Raw genomic sequence first — 21,290 nt, forward strand, 5'->3', positions numbered from 1 at the left:
GTCATACCAGCTTATACATTTATAGAAAATGTTGTAGATTTCTACTGTTCTAGCTGTAGAATGTCATGTCCCAGAAGAGGATACCCTTGTATGAAAGAATGGTAGAGCACAAAGTGTGGTTAAATGCCCTTTTGAAGGCTGTGACTCTACCTTGGCCATTACCCATTACTAAAAAAAACCCTTCCTCCTACACATAAACACACATGTAAGGAGGTGGTTCATTAAAGATTGTCATGTTATCTATTCTGTTTTTTTTTCTATTATGTTTTGACTCTGTTGCACTATTCTGCAATATAGTAGAGTTGGTGCCTCCTGGAAGTCCAGGGTTAACTCCTCTGCTAGGGGCAACTAGATAAAAGGAGGGAGCCATCTTGAGATTGGGTCGGTCCATATGTGCGAAGAGAAAAGGAGATTGCTACACTATGTAACTATTACTTTGCCATTTTGTTCACCCCTCTGGTGGAAACCCGGTCAGGGTTCCAGGACGTGGACTAATGGACTTGAGCAAGGACTTTAAGGACATTTTCTTCAATTTAAAAGGTATGAATACCCCATGGATAGGGGCACTAGGAGGCTCTCAGCTAGCACTATGTAAGAGGAATGGCATGATTGTAACATTCTCTGTTTTTTAAATAACTTCCAGTAAAAATGACTTTGTTTTTAAAGTAACTTGGCCTGGTATGAAGTTACTTAAGGATCCACACAAAGGAGTGCATGCAAGGCGTATCGACTTATTGTTCACACCAGGGGACAAGATGATACAAGAAGAGATGCAGTGCCAGTGTCTGATTAACAGACAAGCTAACTAGAGAAGGTTATATTGCCGTTATCAATGACTACAGTACTAGTGTTTATGTACATATAACAGCCAGCCTGTTTGGAAGCTGAGGTGACTTGGCATAGGTGATGGAAGACCCTGGTAGTGAAGAAACTTGTGTGCTTAGGCTTCTTCCTTTGCAATTGGCACCCCAGTTTTGGGTCCAACCTGTGATGCTGAGCATCCTAGGAACCCAGCCTGTATGTCAGGGAGGATGGAGTGAGGCCTCAGGGGAAGAAAGCTTAGGTTCCGAAAGAAGTTGAGCTTCCTGTGATTCATGTTTAATCACAAGTAGAGTTAACAGTTAAACACACAGATTTGTGTCACTGGCACAAGGTAACTGGTAACTGGGCTGGGATCAGAAATGCTGAGCGAAAGGGAGAGAAGTGTAAAGAAGAATATTATTCATAGTCTACAGTGTAAGGTAAAGAACTATGCCACAGAATCTAAGCAGTTAAACTACTGTCTGTGTAGAGAAGTGCCGAACATCACGGAGAGCACCCCCAAATGCTACTTAATATCCATGTTTTGGCATATGCCTCTGGCAGCCTTTAGGGGTATGAGCATGCACTCCTCCTTGTCCACACCTGGGCACCACCCACACACACTACAACTTTTTAAATACTTTTTAGACATATGAATAAATAATGTTTCCATAAAACACCAACAGAAAGTTGTGCTCTTTTATTTTGTACTTGCAGCATGAAACTGTAAAATGTTTGTGTAGTTTATCAGTTACATTTGGGTTGATAATAATTTTTTTTTCCACTTTTAGCAGGCACAAGCCAACATGGACTGGCACTTTTCACAGGCGCAAAGACCAGGAACTAGTGGGTTAGTAAATATTTTTTAATTGCTCTGTAACTGTGTTTACATGATAATGTTCTTCATAGGTACTGTATATGTATCCTCCTTATTTGGTCACATTTTTTAATGAAAATGTCTGCTCTTAATTAACCACTTCAATAGTGGGCACTTTTACCCTCTTCCTGCTCAGGCCAATTTACAGCTTTCAGCGCTGTTGCACTTTGAATGACAATTGTGAATCATTGTTTACAACTGTCATGTGATCTTGTGATTAGTCACAGCGATCACCTAGTATGGGCCATGGGCCGGTACACCGATCAGTCATAAGCTGTGTCTGGTGGACACAGCCAGTGGAAAATCACACCACAGCTTGGCCCATGGAGCACGTGGGAGGCACAATCCAGGGATCCCATCATCATATTACAGTAGGCCAGGCGGAAAAGTGTTAAAGAAGAAGTGTGGGAATAAAAAAAAAAAAAATACACATATACTTACCTCTATGGCTGCAACATCACTGTGGAGTTGCAGCTGTCTCCCAGCATCTTTAAGCCGGAGAACTGAGCAATCACATGACCACTGATTGCTCAGTTCTTGGTCCAATCTGAGCAGAGGGCGGTGACTGTCAGTCACCGCTCTCTGCCCTGCCCCTCCAGTACTCACTGGAGTGCCAGGCTGGGGAGGGCTGGAAGGAGGGGCTGGCTTAGGTTCTCAGCAGTGAGAGGCTGAGCCAGCTGTCAGTCAGGCATTTAGGTTGATCCCGACATTATTTTCAAGATCCTTTTAGAGCCTGGACTAGATCTATGACATCAACCAACAGTGGGCTTTATCCCACTGTTGTCTGATTCATGGTCACAGGAGTACAAAAGTAAGTGCACTCCTGTGACCCAGAAGAGCATTATAAGCTTTGGCCATACTTCTCTTTTAAGAGAAGCTTTTGAAATCAATAAATATTAAAAATGTACACTTTTACAAATGTTACTTGCAATAATAAAGCCGCTAATGTGCAGTTCCCTCCCTACCATAATCATTTCAAGGCACTGCATCATAGAACTTCCCGAGTCAGACCCACTCACCTTTGATAAGAGTAGGAAACAGAGAAACAACAATTCAACATGTGTCCAGTAGTAAAAGTAAACCTGTACTCCAACTGAAAATTTGAAATTAATACTCATGAAGACACCACCTGAAGTCTGTAATCTTCATTTATTAACATGAAAGTGCTCGCTTTTGCTCACAGAGCTTTGTCTTCAAGAGAGTTTTGGATTCACACACAAGTCTATGGAAATGCAAAACCTGAATGAAGCAAGTCAAATGCAGAATAGAAGGGGGTCAAATGCACCTGTCAGCTGATTTTTAAATGATCTCAGAAGCATCTCATACTGATGATGTCAGACTAATGTCATCAACAAGAACAAAAGCTTGTTGACATAGGCCATTACCATTATAGAACAGTATTAAAATACATTGTAAGAGAAATATGGACTATTATTATTATACAAGACTTACATAGTGCCAACAGTTTGCTTTAATGGATGTTGTGAATGCTTACCTCCTCCTTAAAATGCTAATTGCCTGGTTGTTTTTCTCATCAATACTTCTGAGACAAAGGCCTGAAACAAGCAGGAAACAAATTAAAGTCTGCGAAAAGTCAGAATTCATCATTACTATACTTGATCAAAGGGATGGATTTAAAAAGCATTGAAGACAAAGCATCAACATGTCATTTAGGTAGCTCGCATTTTTAGAGGGAAAGGTCAGCAATGGAAGGCCCTGCATTTTTCTCATGGCGAGTGTGCTATAAAAACTTATAAATACTACTGACAGTTTAGAACACACTGCTTCTTCCCATTCATTTAAAGTGATACTGATTTAGAATGAATGATAACCTATGGTGTTGCATTAGACATTTACTTATCAGGGTAGGGTTGTGCATGGTATTTATGTATTATATAGGTTTAGCACCTGCACAGGGTTTGTGCCTGCTAGGGAAAAAAACAAGCTCTTTGTTTTCTTTGGAGCTTATTAAAGCAGAACCCTCCAAAGCGGCAGAAGTTCAGCTATTCTGCCTCCTCACTCTTCCGCTATCACTTTTGGATAATTTATTTTGGGGGGGGCTGCAGGTACCTAGTTTTGATAGGTACCCACTTCCGCTCAGATGTTCGCCCCCACCCCACTTCGCCTGCAGACTTCTGGGACACATCACAAGTGGGAATCCGGCTGGGAAGCTGCAAGGAGCCACAGCCAGCTTCCCACACTAGATGTGGTGGCAACAGGGACTCAAAGGCTGCAAAGCACCAGCCCAGGTGAGGACAGCGCTGGATACCTGGAGAGCTAAGTGTCCTTTTATTAAAAAGTCAGCAGCTACAGTACTTGTAGCTGCTGACTTTTAATTTCTTTTGGGGGGGACTGAAGATCCTCTATAAAGTCTCACCTAAGTTCTGGAGCACAGAGAAGTTGTAGAGCTTTGGGTGGGATAAAGTCTGCATTACTAAGTCCACATCTTACCTGGAAGCCAGACCTCATTATCAGTCAGCTGTGCACAGGGAATTTTATTCCTAGATTGTAAGCTCGAAAGAGCAGGGCCCTCGAACCCCTCGTGTATTGTATTGTTACTGTCTTGTCTCATGTTCTGTCCCCCCTGCTACTGTACAACGCTGAGCATACCCTTTGGCGCTATATAAACTGTATAATAATAATAATGTGAGGAGCTGATTGAGGCCAGATTGAGAGAAACATTGCAGTCTGTGCAGAAACAGGCAGGTCTGAGTGGACCAAAAATAGCCAGAAGGCTAAATTGTTCTGTAGCTCAATGTAATGCTGAAAACCATTGCATGGAATAATCCTTGTAAGCGATCTTTCGATTATTTATAAAACTGGGCAGAAAACCTGTAATCCAAAAGTTGGTGAGTGGAATGAGCTCTTGCAGCTCTACATTTGAGTTTAAACTCTTTAGTGAAGTTGAATACTGTACTTTTTTTGTTTTAACATTTTTCCACTTTGATTAATAGCATTCAAAATAATGAGGAAGGTGGAGTGTGGCCAAATAATCCAGTGGAAACAGAAAGGCTTCAGGCAATGATCCTGGCATCAGCAACTGGTTAGTCTCGAAAACTTTGTTACATTTCTAACTAGTACAGTTCCTTGTATTTTTAATAGACAAAGAAAAGTGCAGGCAATCTAAAGGTGCCCATTCATATGCCAATTATCGACAAAATAGGATATTTTATTCCTGTTTTTTTATTGTTCGACATGTGTTTACAGTAGGTATGTCCGCAATGCACTCTCCACAATTTCTGCATTATTCAATACTGCACGCTCTTTGAGTCCCTCTGCCATATGTTGCAACTCAAAGGGCATGAACTGCAGCAGAAGGGATATAAAGGACAGTTCATACATGACTCCTCCCCCCAATCCCTTTAATGACTGCTCTCTCTTCTGCATTTAGTCTATGACTGGGTCCTCCTCTGCATCCTGTCCAAGTGGAACAATATCAACTGCCAATCCTCTTTATTTTCCAGCACAGAGCAGCAAAGAGTTCTTTCTTTTCCTCCTACTTGACATCATCTTTCTATCAGCCACCTATTGATGCTCAGTGTCTCTTCACTTATTCTTGCACTGACATTTTTTCAGCTTCATCTATCCCCTGTCTGTGATCACATTGAATTGCGTCCCCTCTCTGTCTTATCTCATTCCTCAGTCCATAATCACCTCCCTTTGTCAATGATTAGCTCACACTTTTCCTCTTCTCCATTTCACCCATGGTTAGCTCCTACTCTACCTTTTCTTTTCCTCCTAATCTTTCATGGTCAGTTGTTGCTTCTCTGTCCACTGCCTTCTCTCTCTTCAACAGTCCATGATCATCTCTTCTGTGCCTCCATTCTTTCTAGCACCGCTGTCCTTGATTAGCTTACATCTCTTATATCCCTTTCCAATGCCATCTCTTTTATGCATTTTCTCACTGTCTCTGGTACTTGACCTGTGTGTCCTCTCTGTTTATCTCTCCTAATGCTCCATGGTCAGCTGCTGCTCCTCTGCCACCTCCACCCCTTCTTTTTTCTTCTCTCATAGTCCATGATCAGTTCCATTCTTCCAGTGGTCTATAATCTCTACATCCCATATTTCCCAGCTTCACAGTCAATTTACACTCCCCTATGAGCAGATCTAATATGATACTTCACTTGACCAAATACTGCATCTGTCAAAAATATTGCCACGCCCACAACCTAATCCCCCAGCTCATAGTTCATCTGCTGAAGTCTCCCACTCCCAGCATAAATCCATACAAATCTTTGCCCCCCCCCCAATCCTTCTCCCTACTTAAATCCCCCCTCCCAGTCCAAAAGACTACATTTCCTACAAATCTTTATCACACCTCCCCAAATCCATCTCCCAGAACAATCCCCCCTACAATTCCTGTGACAGGCAGCTGATGAGAATAAATACTGGCTACTGCAGTGATCACAGTTTCAGGGACCTATGGGAACCCTGTAGAAGATGTAGGGCATGGGAGTCCACTGCTAGCAATGCCACTGATTCATACTCTTCCCACCTTCCAAGATTCCTATGGCCTGTATAAAGATACAAATTGTGATTAAAGTGTATTATATTCATGTCCACTTTGTATTTTCATTATTTCCAGTCTACTCCTCCCAGTCTGAACAATCTTGAAGTGAGTAAAATTACTTTAGGAAAATACCCACACATTTACTTCCTTGAATTCTGTGACATTCCCTATGACTATGCATTGTTGTCTTACTGAACTCACAAAGCCTGCCTTCTGAACTACATAAGTCCTGAGTAGAGGAGTTTTATGAGACACAGTCAGTACAGGAATCACTGCTCGTAGGCAGCAAGGTACCATGGGATATGTAGTCCTTAGACATTGAAAGTAAACCACAGAGGAAAAGCTGTAAAGCATGCAGTGAAACGTGAAGGTTGTGAAAAGCGATGGCCAGTAGACAAAATGAAAGCAGATTTTTGCAATTAAGCTTATATTGGATTGGCAAAAATAACTACTGCTTGTATCGATATTACAATGTTGACATTATAAATTGAAAGTATATGCTGTGACTCTAGAACTTCTTTAATTAGCTAAAAACTGTACATACAACATTTGCCTGCCTTGGTTCCTAAAACCTTGCTACAATGTTCTCCACCTAAGGTCTTGTATGAGTAGGTATTTAATAACCAAAGGTCAGAGAGTGCAAATATTTCACAAATGAGATAATTATATGAATTAAAAATTCTACATTCTTATATACAAATGTTTTAAAAAGTGTTTAGCTTCCAAATTTTATTAAGCAATGGCACCTAATTTCATCCCTAACTTATTCTATGGTAAAAAGACTTTTGCATTCAGGCAGCAGGTAGCAGCAATCAAAAAGCCAACATCCTGGAAACGCACGACCTTCTGCTTTAATCCTTTTTACAAACATTGGAAATGTGCTGAGTAGTGTAGATCACAGTTGCCACAGGGTAGTTCAAATATGCATGAAATTCTAATTTTTAATTGAATGTGTATTTTTTATACTATCTAATTCTCCCTCTGATCTTACAGAAGCTGCTGAAAGCTCCAACATTGGAGGAGGAACAGGGACTATGGGTCTTGGTGCCTGCTATGGGCCCCAATTCACTCTGCAGCATGTACCTGACTATAGACAAAACATATATATTCCAGGGACTGCCACGCTTAATGCTGCTGTGAAACAAGAAACAAAAACTCCTGCACCCTCAGGAGGGAACAAGAAGAAGGCAGCCAAAAGGGAGAAAAAATAACATTTCCATACACGTGTACAACTTCCACCAAGCGAACGTATTACTCTAAGCACTTAACCCCAACCAAATCATATTGAATGTCATTGTTACAAAGAAAGGCAAAAAAAATGAAAGTGAATGTTCATGGTTTATGATGAAAAATTGGTTTTGATAGTAGAACTTTTCATGAACCATAAAGGATTTTTTCATAAGTGCTATCATAATTTATATTAGCCAGTGATTTGTTATACTATTTTTATTTTTCCCACCTGTAACAAAATGATCCCCCTCCAAAAAAGAATAAAAAATATATAATTTTATACAAAATTTCCCAGATCAGCCAACAACAAAAACAGAAGTCGACTGACTCTAAAACCTTTGCACTGTAATTTTAAACTCTGTATTTGCTTTGTAAATGTTTTAACATGTGGGGTGTTGATTACCTTAGTGTAAGGTTCTTAATAGATTGTAGCATATATAGTTTCTGAAAAATTGCTCTTTTGTGTTAGATTTTGAAGAAGCTACATACAATGATCAGTACTGAAGAGCACATTCTATTTGCCAAGAAAAAAAAATCACCTTTGGACTTTTCTCAGCCCTTATTATTCAGTAGTACATGTTCGCCTGATGTAAAAGCTTTAGCAGATTTATACTGTGTTATTATTTTAGTTACATCTCAAGGCAATGGCTATCACTGTTAATGCTGAGATTAAATATGAAAACTTTATGAAAAATTGTCAGATTCAGGTAGGCTTTTCCCAGAAGCATATCTTAAAGCTGGTCACACACAGTGAAAAGCTTGATATGCTTGATCCATAAAATTTACCAACAACAACAGTGTCTGAGGACCTACCTAAACAATCGGTAGACAAAGAACACAGTTGTTTGCGAATTTTGTTGATCCACAACATTAAATTGTGACCTGCTTTAGGGTTCTTGTACATGGCACCAATGTATGAACATTGGACATTGCTGGCAGAATGTTCTTGAATAAAAACATGAGGATCGTCCATATAGTACATGAGTACGTGCGCACAGTCGTGTGCACATGTACACACATGCAAAAATTCTTCTTTCTGCTTTTTTGCAAGGGGATGATATATATACTCGTATACATGCATGAAATACTGTTTAGCAATGCAGTTTTATTTTTTATTTTTTTTATTTTTTACTGATCTATATGCAGCGCAAGTTTACATACATGTGTGTACAGGCCCATTAAAAATAATGGGCTGCATTTAGATCAGCAGAAAAAAAAAAAAGATTACCTGTATACCTACAAATGTGACGATTTTCACATCCATGTGCAAGAGCCCTTACAGTTACCATGTTAAACAGTTGTTTCACATCAATCTATAAAGTGTGACAAATTTTCTGTACTGTAACAGGAACAAGCTAGCAGAGGCATTTCAGTAGACGGGGTGGGGCTAGGGAAATCAAGTGTTGTGTGCCTGCATTCCAGTTTTGTATATATGAATGTGTAATTAATAGTAAATGAATGTCAAGAAGCAACTAATATGGACCTGGAGCCTTTAGGCAAGCTGCTTTTACGATCAAACGTATTATACAAAATGTAGCTGAAGCTAGAAGTTATAGAAACTGAAAGAGAAAGAGTTACTGGCATGTAACATCATTAGTTATTGATATAAAATAGAATATATCTATTAACATACTGTATAATGAGATATGGTGAAATTATAAGATGTGTATGTGCTAAGCACTACAAAAGTTTTATGGCTTGACAAGGAAAGATGTGGATTGGCATCTGTACCGAATAGCAAGCCTAGTTTGTTCTATAACTCACAAAATAAAAATCAAAACTTACTTATAACAGGAGGGCTGCAAAATTATGAATAAAAGAAAATATAATTTGTTTAATCAAATGTAAAGAATGTATGTTGTGATTGTAATCATGTATAAGCGACTGTGTAGCAAATAATATAGTATTACTTAATGTGATTTAATTTTTATTCTGATAGTAAATAAAACACATAAAGGTAAAAACCTCACTTTAAGTGCTCCTGTTATCCGCTGAGTGGTAGCAGACATTTTGTAGGCTGCTGCGAATCAAAATTCATGAAGAGCCAGTTGTATAACTGATATCAGGGAGAAGGTGAATTAGCACACTGGTCACTAGACAAATGGTAAGCCCAATGTGTTCAGGTGGGAAAACTATCATCTTATTTAGTCTTAACATAAACTGATATTTTGGTTCTGTGGTGGGCTGAATCTAAAACGCTGGCTCCTTATTTCTCCAAATAATTTCAGTGCATGATTTCAAATTTGGAACCAATCATTCTTTATCGTTATATGCAAGTCTTTTCACACGTTAGTTATCATCATGTTGTTTTCCTTCTCCTTTACTCCATTGTAAGAGCAGTATTTGGAATGAGCAGTCTAGTTTCCAGAACACTGACTGTCTCACTGCTAGAGTCTTCCTCTTCCTGTTGGATTCTACTTAAAGAACAAAATCCAACAGGAAGACTGAGCCTTTTCTATAATGGTTTTAGCAAGTAGATGGACCCAGGAAAACATATACTGTATATTTTATATTTCTGGAATCAGGAAGCCAACAGTGATTCAATCAACCAGCACCTATTCCGCAGCTAAAATAGCAATTTTGGGTTCAATGTTCTAGTAACACAGAAAGAGAAGCATCAACCCCCCCCCCCCCCCCGAAAAAAAAAATATTTTTATAAAGTAATAACAGGCAACACAAAAACTTTTAGCTTAACATGTTAAACTAGAATTTGGTGATAGTTTTCCTTTAAAGGTTTGTAGACAAATTGAGTGGCATTTGATGCCTCTCTCTACCTGCAGTGACTGGTTGAGGTTCATGGTAGTTTGACACAGGTGTATAGAAAACTGCATGCATACAAACCATACAGTATTCACAGGTGCATTGGGATAAGGTCCATATTTGCATGTCTTAACCAAGCATGGGGTCAATTTAACTTTCAACACAAACTTACAGAAACAAGATCAGTTACTACAATTATTAGAATTAGTCATTATTGCCTATACAATCATAGCAGTTGTTCTCTACAAACATTACCGACTATACGTTGTTGGCAGTATAAATTGTATTTATTCTTCAATAATTTATCTTCAGTGGCAGTATAAAGTAATACTTCAATAATTTCCAGCAGCTCCTATGCCTGAATGATGATTAGGTGACATTTCCACCATGGATTTTGTAATATCGAAGAAGTGTATGAAGGCATCACTAGCTGGTCTATAGCATAACAAGAACAGAGCTGCCTTGTTAACCAATTCATGGCAGGATTGGTAACTGATGGTTGGTCAATACTTCATCCAACTTCATGGTTCTACAAAGAAGTCATAAGGTAGTGGTGGGTATTACTTAATACAGCCAAAGGTGGAGGCACTTTATATAGGAAAAAATGCTTTGTACAATATTTATGACACATGAGAATGTTGTTTTTAATTCATTAGGAACCAGGGACATCACTGAGCATTAAGACATAATATAATAGATATTTAAAGCTTGTAAAAACCGGTGACTGTGTCTACAGTACACTTAATCTGAGCTTTGTTTACTATAAGTTTTAAACAAAAACTTAAATTGTGGCCCAAAAAATCAGGTTGTGCCCCATAACATATTTTTGACAGAACACCTTCCATCAGAGAGCTGCTTCCTCACCGCTAGGACAAAGGACCAAGGTATTAATGCTAGGCATTGCACTCAAGAACTAGATGACGCTAGCTTAGGTGCAACTGGAACGCTTTTTTGCACAGAAATACAGGGTTTTATAGACTTCAAAAATAGGGGCAGTCCCCACATGAACAATAAAAACAAATATTACACATCTGGATAAACATCCCACACTGATTAGGTAAAGAGGTAAAGTTGACACAAGACTAATTCCATTATGTAGGAACCTCCAGAAGGACTACCCAACAGATAGAAACAATAGGTGATTCAATTAACTCAATTAACAATGGGACAAAGAAAGACACAGTAAACACAAAACACCTTAATAAATAGATTACCACAAGAAACCTCAGCATCAGGTTGTTTTGATCTGATTACTTTATATATTAACCTCTGGTCTGAGTCTCTGAGTCTAGGAAGGGGATTGAAGCAGTCAATGCTGCTTTGGGCACAGAGACCCCAAATCTGTATCCTGGTCCTCCAGTTCTCAGAGTCTGTGTGTTTCGGGGAGACATGGACTTGAATCCAAAATAGAACTACTCCAAAGGTCCCCCCAGGAATACACCTCCCAAAGAATAGAGCCTCCTCAGATGCCAGGGCCCATGGTCAGTACGCAAGAGGCTAGCCTGCAGTCCCCTCCAAAAGCCCCTGTTCCGGTTGGGTCTGTCACAATAGTAATGTCATCCTTATGTCTTGGACTTCTTGGAGAACTCTTACAATCCCTTTCAATTCCATCAAAGAGCCCAAGGTGAATCAAGCAATTACATTTGTAATAGTATGACAAACAGCTGTGAATAGAGCTGTAGAATTTACTCTTCTAAACTAATGAACTTTGTTAACAATTTCTGATCACTTTAAGACACCAACGTAGCGTTAAAGTCCCTATTGTTTTCCTTGCATCTGACAGAACCATGAGCTGCAAGTTTGGAGGGCTTCAGGATTGCTACGTCCTCAAGCAAATGGCCATCTCTGCCTTGACAAACTCTCAGTCCTGGTTCTCTAAAATGAGAGAGAATCATTATTCATAGGAAGGTTTTAGATTAACCATGAAAGCTACATTGATTACTAAGTCAAATAGATAATCAGCTGAACACTTAGATCCCTGCGAATTCACCTTACCAGCAATTACATGTGAATGATCTGCCCTGGATGCGGGCTGCCTGCATCCTGGGAAGATCACTCACATGTGATAACAACATAAGAGATTACATGTGAGTGGCCGTAATTAGCTGCGAGAGCCGGCAGCCTCCCATTGCTTTCAATGAGGCTGACTACTCGCAGCTAATCAGGGTTATTGCATGTAATCACTGGCAGGTTGCATTTGCAGGTGTGAATGCTTCTTAGATTTTAGCAGACACCTGTCTATTGATTGTATTGGCTTATTTCAGCCAGTTGAATACTATTCCATATTAAAGCGGAGTTCCACGCACCCTGTTAAAAATTAAAATCAGCAGCTACTAAAACTGTAGCTGCTGACTTTTAAAAAACAGCCACTTACCTGTCCCTCGGTCCCGTGCTGTGTCCCCCACAGCTCGTTTCACCAGCCGCCCTGTATTCCAGGAGTCTGGCATCTTCAGTGTGGGCACCCAGTTGTGATAGATTGCAGGTTCACAGCTGGGTACCCACTGCGCATGCGCGAGTAGCGCTGCGCTTAATGAATGGTCCTGTAGTCTTCTGGGACCTGTCACGTGTCCCAAAAGACTACAGGGAGGGAGGGAGAGAGGACACCTTTCGCTTCCGATAGCCTAGGCGATCAGACTGGAAGTGGAAGCGGGTACCTGTCAAATTTGGGTACCCGCTCCCCCCCGCCCCCCAAAGGTGCCAATCCTTAATGGGGAGCAGGGGAGCAGTCCTTAAAGTGGAACTTCCCCTTTTGGGTGGAGCTCCACTTTAAGACTGGCAAATGTGCATGTGCTGAAAATGGCCACTTGTAGCCACAACATAAAGTTATCAGAAGCAACACAGAAAAGACAGCATAGCCAATAAGATGTTTTTAATTTTGTACTCTTTTTCGGACGTATTTATTTACTGTATTACAGGTATTTACATAGCACTGGAAATGTATGACGTGCTTTACATATTGTACATTCACATCAGTCAAGCAGATTACAATCTAAGGTCCATATCTTATATATACATATGCCACTGTAGTGCCCATAGGTACATGCATTTGTACTGCACAATCATTTCCATAAAGGTGTCACAGTGAAAATCAGTCTCAGCAATGTCCCTGGTATCCAGCTAATTTTCTGCATCCTGATAAATGACTACAAACAATTTGGAGGAGGTTTACAAAATGCATCACAGTGCTATCCCATTCTATTAATTTATTTGGCAAATGTTATAATCACATTTCATCATATTTCTCTAATATGTAGAGTATATAGTTTACAATAGAAGACTAATGCAGATATTTTGTGTGGACAGTCCCACAACAGCTTTTTGTAAATCTCCTTCTGTGTGCAGGATAATGAGTATACTCTCATCATGAATGCTATTCCACTTATCACACATACTTGATAATGTGGTGCCTATCAAGGTTCATGTGGATGAAATAACTGAATTTTTTGTTAAATTTAGGTCTGGTTTTATCTGTTCACAGATTATTTGCATAATAATGTTTTGTAAAGAGTTTTGCTTGGCTATAATCTATTTTACAGCTATGAAATAAATATTATCAAACTCTTAAACAAAGCCAAAGTTTTCTGCTGCATTATGATATAAGAAATACTGTATTAAGCTTTCCATTGAAATCTGGAAGAAAGGCAACGTGTTGACCATGGGAAATGAAGATTTGCTGAATTTTGATTGGCCTATGGTTAAACACTTAAAGACCCTTCTTTCATTGGCCAATGCTGCAACAGAGTACATACCAGGTGAATTTAAATAAGGACCTCTTAGTAAACTAAACTTGGAATTTTGTCTTCACGTGTTGTATAATAGAATCAAAATAAAATGGTAAGGATTTCTAGAATCATTAGGAAGTTTCATGACCACTGAAATATGAAACTCTCAAGTGATGGCTATAAAACCTACCACCTGCATTGGAGGGTATATTATTCCCTAGATTTTTCTCTTATCTCCAGCTGAGTACTACAGTGGTTACATTGTTACTCAACACATACCAGAATCTATATCTATTATCATCAATAGTGCATTATATAACTGACACTCAACTAGTTTAAAGTGCCTATCTTCATTGTGCCAGCATACATAAAAAAATTTAAATAAAGACAACGAATGCACAAAATCATCTATGATATTTTAAAGGCATTTATATCTTGGAGAATTTGGTATTGTTAAAGTTATCGGTGAAGTTCACAAACAATCCTACAGCAACTACAGGTACCCATTGACATTAGCTGTCCCCTAGCCACTGGGACCTGATGTGGTCTACCTTGTGACTTGGCCAATAGGTAAATGCGGTGATTGAGCATTTTTTCCTTCTGTTTACTCCAATGAAATCGGAAAAAATCAGTTGCCACTTTTACAGAGGTTTTCTATCAGTGTGTGTTAAGATTGCTTCTTGTAGCTGAAAGTTCTGTTATCACCGTCTAGAAGCTATCAGATCATCACTAGCTCATCTAAACTTAAAGCGGAACTAAACCCGCTGATTTAACTGTTTTCTTTAACAGGTAAGCTAGCCATAGATGTTTTTTTTTTCGTCCAGCCAGTGGGCTGAACAAAAAAAAAAAGAATGAATTCCTCTATCCACACCCACCAGAACATTCTATTTTCCCACCCACCAGAACACTGTATTCTGACATTGGGAGTCTCCACTGTCGGAATACTGCAGCCGCTTATCATTAAAAGTTTTCCAACCTGTCCAGCTTGTCTAACATCTAACACCTGTAAAAATGGGGCTGGCCACACATGGAAATGAAATTTCGATTTCAATCCATCTATGGCCAGCTTAACAAGGTAAAACCTACTCAAGGCAAATTTAAGGCTTATTCAAGGTATGCCGTGAATGCTAATTGTCACAGTTTATTGTGCTTTTAACCAAACTGTTGAACCATTAAACTGCTGGTGTTATAACTGATCACACGTGCAGCACCATGGTAACTGTAGATCAAAGAGAGGCTACGATGGCAGTTTCCTTGGCTGTAAAGGACAGAAGGGTTTGGTTCAGCTTTAACAGGTGATGCCTCTCAAAAAAAATAAATTGTGCCTGAAAATATCACTGATTTCTACACTATCACTCAACTCAACCTAAATTTAAGTCCCTACACCAACTGACAATATTCTTAACTCTATCATTAATCCTTAACCCCTAACCCAATCCTTACCATTCACCTTCAATAGTAAACCTAATCCTGAAAGTTAACCATTACCTGGCATTTAACCTTATCTTTAAATATAATACCAGAACCCTAAAACCTAACCTACCAATTAATATGCCATTAACTCTAAATCTTAACCTTAATCCACTTATTCTTACAAAACCCCTGCCTAATACTAATTAACTCCTGGAAAGCCATACTCAATTTATTGGACACCGGAGCTATAAGTACTGAAAGCTACCCATTCTGCACTGTGATCTCAGTGCCAAAAGTACTGGTCTACTGAATTGAGTCTATACCATGCAAAGATATCATAACTGCTTCTCTGTCCTTCTAATCATCCTATATCTATGTGTACCTTATAAGTATGGAAGGCTTAGAGAGTGTTGGGTAAAAACAAAAACAATCTTTCACTGAATGGAGAGTTTTTTGATTGTTCTAATGTCCATTGGTACCTTAAAATGTTGATTTTTCAGATTGCTCTGCTCAGGACTGCAAGTATCCCAGCCTTTAATAGATTGGTATCAATGTAAGCATAGTGCATTTCTGTATGTTTAAATGTAAAACAAAAGTAGACAACCTTGTACTTAGTTATCCATAAGACAATTTAAATTTTCTTAAGGTAAATGAGCTTTCCATTTTTTTAAGCAATGCTTGTCTTGTGAAGAATAGACCATCCTGTACTGGTGATGTGGTCTTTTATGCTAATAACCTGTATATATCAGTAAACTGACCTTCCTTTAAATCCTCCTGTGTGGCTTGTGATGTGATGTCCATTATACCAATGCACCAGTATGTCCAGTGTATCACATAGTCCATTCTTCTCTACATCATATTATATATACTCTGATCCATTTATACCATTGTTGTTGACTACATGCAAGTTTTATACTCTAAAATTTATATTGCTTTTTTTTCTCTCTGGGAAAAATAAAACGTTTTCTTCAAAAGAAAGGTGTTTTTTTCATTGTGTGGTTTCCTTAACAGAAGTTATCTGAGTAATAGGAAAAATGGAGAAAAGAGCATGATCCAAAACCCCTGAAGGCTGAGTATCCTAGCAATTTCAGAGTTTTAAACAGGAATGGCTAACAGTATGAAGTAGTGATTACTCTTATAGGATTGCACAATTCGTTAATCACATACAACTGATTGCTACAAGATGCTTCTGCATGCTAAGGCCTTGGTCACACGAGTGTTCTTAAGTGTACACCCATGTGAGGGCATGGAATGCACAGGTGTTCCATGTATCCGCATGCAGGTGTTCCCATTCATGTCAATTGGAATGCGGCGGCTGCTGCCAATTTGACATCCGTGTGGGTGTGTGTCTCCGAATGCAGACACTGTGAATTCGGGGACATGCAGCCATTATTTCCCAATAGACATGAATAGGACTAACTGCATATGAATGCATGGAGCATCTGTGCATCCCGTGTAGGCAAATATGGCCCTTCCACATGTGTATGCTTAAGTATTCCCATATGAACAAGGACTTACTTCGTAGGAAGGAATTTGTTTCATCTGTTTATAGTTCAATTACTACATCTAGCAAATTGTTACTACCAATTTTAGCAGCATGATAGAGCTACTAGAAATCTCCTGTATATCTTTAGGGTGATGCGATGACTGCCAGCAAGTTGTTAAATCTCTCACTGGGGCATGTCAGACAGGCGATATTGCTGCTGGTGACACATGCCAGTGGCATAATTACCAAAGTTAGGAAACCATCTACCATATGGAGTGGCTAGCAAATAAGTGACTCATTAGGTAAAGATAAGTTCTTATCAATCCTGTTACTGGCAAGTTGTCACTAACAACAGGCATGTTTGTCTGACATGCCCAACAAAATATAAGGCTAGGTTTACATTTGTGCTGCTCTGCGAGTCGTGTTTTGAGCAGGAACGGCAGCCCATTCTTTTGAATGGGCTGCTGTGCCTCCTGAAAACACAGGGAAAATGTCTCTGCACCTTTTCCAAAAACACTGCCTGCACAGAAACCGCAAGTTCAGTGCAGTTCTCAGGTGCGGGAAGCTATGCTGGAGTTTCCAGTGTGTGCGGGTGTCATTAGGATTAATGGCACCCCCACGCATCTTCTAAACTGCAACTCGTTTTTCCCTGTGGGTGGTTGCAGGTGCAGTCCCAAAGTGGCAACCACTCACACAAGTGAGAACCTAGCCTAAGAGCTTGTTAAAATGGGAGCAAGCATTGATGCACTTTAATTAGATGTGTTTGTCAGAAGTAGCTAATTACAATGTATCTTTTTTTTTCACCTGGGAGTATACTGCATTTTTTTTTGCATTAAATAAAATAGAGAAAAGGCAAAAGTTTTTTTTGACAGTAAGGGAGAATTATAGTCCTGAATGATCGTTTTAGCCATCTGTGTGTGGAGAGGTGCAGATAGGTGCGTGTTGTAAATATACAAAATCCATCTGCAGTAAAACTGGAAACTTACTGTATATTGAATAGAACACTCTGGTGGGAGACAGCACCACTAGGGAATTAACTCACAGTTCAATGCAGTCAGATTTGGCTGAGTTGAGGTGCCAACAGTGTCTATTTCAGAGGGAGAACTGAGGCCTGGCCGGTCCAGTCCCAAGAAGGGGACTTCTTTCAGATTAGCAAGTACTATCCTTTCCCTCCGCATTAGGAACCTTTCCCTACCTAGCAAGCAGGGTCTTTTTCCCTACACCAACCAACCCTGCTGACCCAAGATGGCCATCAAGCTTTATATGGCTTCAGTGTAGTCAACCGTGTAGTCAACCGGGAAGCTGCTCCATTGATTCAGGAAACCATAGAGAAACAGTGTCTTCCCTTGGCTTCCTCTCCAGGCTGTGGTACCATACAGGTCGAGCGCCACCTACAGTGGGGGAAACAGATTGCACCTGTCTACATGTGTCCCATTGGGAAGATTTACAATCACTTCCTGTCCTCCAGTTAAAATAGGAGGTGAGAGGAAATCCCACCACAGATCAATGACAAAAGGAACTGAGATGGACTAGTGAACTAGAGCAGTGCCTGGATGAAAAACTGAAGAAAGCAGATAGGTTTTTCTCTTTGGATTCATCTCTGGACTAGAGAGATGAGTGACAGTACAGGTTAATTCACTGCAGAGATGCTGTGATTCACGTCATAACCAGGGGCGGAATGACCATTTGGAAACTCGGCACTGCCCGAGGGCCCGGGGTCAGTAGGGGCCCCATGAGATGCCCCTGGTACCTTTTTCATAGGCTTTTTTGAGTTTGGGCAAGGACACAGGGGCCCCATGATCCCCTATTGCCCGGGGGCCCCATGAGTTGTCAGTCCGCCCCTGGTCATAACTCGCTGTGCTGAAAAAAAAGGACTGCATTCAGTACATTTGTTCAGCGCACACCACAGCAGCACTGTGGTGTAAACTGCCCAAAGCAATTTGCCTTGTCTTGTGGTGAGACTGGGCTAGGCAAGTCTAACTAACACTGCACTTGCTGTGAAGAAGCCCTTAAGGTTTAATTTGAATTTATGACTGGAGTATAATTTTAAAACTGAATTCCAGGTATATTTTCACAAAGTTACATTGGTCCAGCTTGGACGTGGCATACCTGGCTGATCCCAGTGGATGCTGGAAATCACTGTAGTAGGCAACGCCACTACAGTATTTGCCACTAGCTCCTGGATCCAAGGCCACAGGGCTGCACTCCTGCTTAGTGAACCCAGGAGGTCACTTGTTCTTCACTAGTGCCATTCGGAGAACACTTCACATTTTCGAGTTGTCCAATTAGATGAGATGGTGATTGGAAAGTCGCCTCCCCGCCTCTCAGCCTTGTCCAATCAAAGAATGCTTTAGATTCATTGTGAAAATGCAAAGTATCCATGAATGGAGCCTGCCCTGAGCAAACACTCACCTATGTTCACTAAGCTGCAGGATAGCTGCTCAGCACAGGACCTGGAAACCAGTGGCAATCACTGTAGCAGTGTCTGGAACTTTGATTTCCAGGATCGGCCAGGTGTGCACATGCATAGTTACAATGAACCAAGCTGGATCAATGTAAGTATGCAAAAATTGTCAAGCCTACAATTCAGCTTTAATGTGCTAATCTTTAGTAATAAATTGATGAAGCAGTGTTCAGAATTCTGCAAATGACGAGTACACTCCTACAAACAGAACAATTCCAAGAAATCTTACATGTAATACCCAACTTACATAAATAATATGTACACCCTAAAAGTGAAAAAGAACTGTTATAGCTGGTGGATTGGATTTCAACAGAACTAACATCATGATTTCTGTATGGCATACCTACAGTGAAGTATCTGAAGTAAATAAAGTGAGGAAAGTGTGGAAAAAAGAGAAGCAGCGATGGAGTTAATTTACTAAAGTCAAATAGACCACGTACTCAGCAAGTACAGTTACTCCAGAGCTTATCACATGCAAGGAAAATGAAAAAACTGCATTTTTGCTTGCAAGTGATTGAATAATAGATGTCAGCAGAGCTTCCACTCATTTACTAAGCTCTGGAGCAACTGCAGCAGTCTATTTGCCTTTAGTCAACCTCAATATCTTACAATGTTATACAGTGGGGCAAAAAAGTATTTAGTCAGCCACCAATTGTGCAAGTTCTCCCACTTAAAAAGATGAGAGAGGCCTGTAATTGGCACCATAGGTAGAACTCAACTATGAGAGACAAAATGAGAAACAAAATCCAGACAATCACATTGGCTGATTTGGAAAGAATTTATTTGCAAATTATGGTGGAAAATAAGTATTTGGTCAAATTCAAAAGTTCATCTCAATACTTTGTTATATATCCTTTGTTGGCAATGACAGAGGTCAAACGTTTCCTGTAAGTCTTCACAAGGTTGGCACACTGTTGCTGGTATGTTGGCCCATTCCTCCATGCAGATCTCCTCTAGAGCAGTGATGTTATGGGGCTGTCGCTGGGCAACACGGACTTTCAACTCCCTCCAAAGGTTTTCTATGGGGTTGAGATCTGGAGACTGGCTAGGCCACTCTAGGACCTAGAAATGCTTCTTACGAAGCTACTCCTTCGTTGCCCGGGCGGTATGTTTGGGATCATTGTCATGTTGGAAGACCCAGCCAAGTTTCATCTTCAATGCCCTTGCTGATGGAAGGAGGTTTGCACTCAAAATCTCACGATACATGGCCCCATTCATTCTGTCTTGTACATGGATCAGTCATCCTGGTCCCTTTGCGGAGAAACAGCCCCAAAGCATGATGTTGCCACCCCCATGCTTCACAGTAGGTATGGTGTTCTTTGGATGCAACTCAGCATTCTCTCTCCTCCAAACACGATGAGTTGTGTTTCTACCAAACAGTTCTATTTTGGTTTCATCTGACCATGTGACATTCTCCCAATCCTCTTCTGGATCATCCAAATGCTCTCTAGCAAACTTCAGACGGGCCCGGACATGTACTGGCTTAAGCAGGGGGACACGTCTGGCACTGCAGGATCTGAGTCCCTGGCGGCGTAGTGTGTTACTGATGGTAACCTTTGTTACGTTGGTCCCAGCTCTCTGCAGGTCATTCACTAGGTTCCCCCCCGTGTGGTCCTGGGATTTTTGCTCACCGTTCTTGTGATCATTTTGACCCCACGGGGTGAGATCTTGCGTGGAGCCCCAGATCGAGGGAGATTATCAGTGGTCTTGTATGTCTTCCATTTTCTAATTATTACTCCCACAGTTGATTTGTTCACACCAAGCTGCTTGCCTATTGCAGATTCAGTCTTCCCAGCCTGGTGCAGGTCTACAATTTTGTTTCTGGTGTCCTTTGACAGCTCTTCGGTCTTCACCATAGTGAAGTTTGGAGTGTGACTGATTGAGGTTGTAGACAGATGTCTTTTATACTGATAACAAGTTCAAACAGGTGCCATTGATATAGGTAATGAGTGCTGGACAGAAGAGCCTCTTAAAGAAGAAGGTACAAGTCTGTGAGAGCCAGAAATCTTGCTTGTTTGTAGGTGACC

At 40.3% G+C, this 21,290-nt stretch overlaps 1 protein-coding gene across 2 annotated transcripts in view; it reads left to right on the forward strand.

Moving 5' to 3' along the window:
• Nucleotides 1-16,291, forward strand: part of LOC149474324 (protocadherin gamma-C5-like) — a 110,266-nt gene extending 93,975 nt beyond the window's left edge. Inside the window, exons 2-4 of one of the 2 annotated variants that reach the window (XM_089656300.1) lie at nucleotides 1,593-1,651; nucleotides 4,633-4,721; nucleotides 7,182-16,291. In XM_089656300.1, the coding sequence (XP_089512426.1) occupies nucleotides 1,593-1,651; nucleotides 4,633-4,721; nucleotides 7,182-7,399 (366 nt within the window). In that variant the 3' untranslated portion in view covers nucleotides 7,400-16,291. The remainder of the gene's footprint in view (nucleotides 1-1,592; nucleotides 1,652-4,632; nucleotides 4,722-7,181) is intronic. The other variant, XM_089656372.1, reaches the window with a different exon arrangement.
• The last annotated feature ends 4,999 nt before the right edge of the window (nucleotides 16,292-21,290 follow it).

This window comes from Staurois parvus, unplaced genomic scaffold (genome assembly GCF_062004578.1).
Source record: "Staurois parvus isolate SC_StPar_1 unplaced genomic scaffold, SC_StPar_1.0 ptg000006l, whole genome shotgun sequence".
NCBI lineage: Eukaryota > Metazoa > Chordata > Amphibia > Anura > Ranidae > Staurois > Staurois parvus.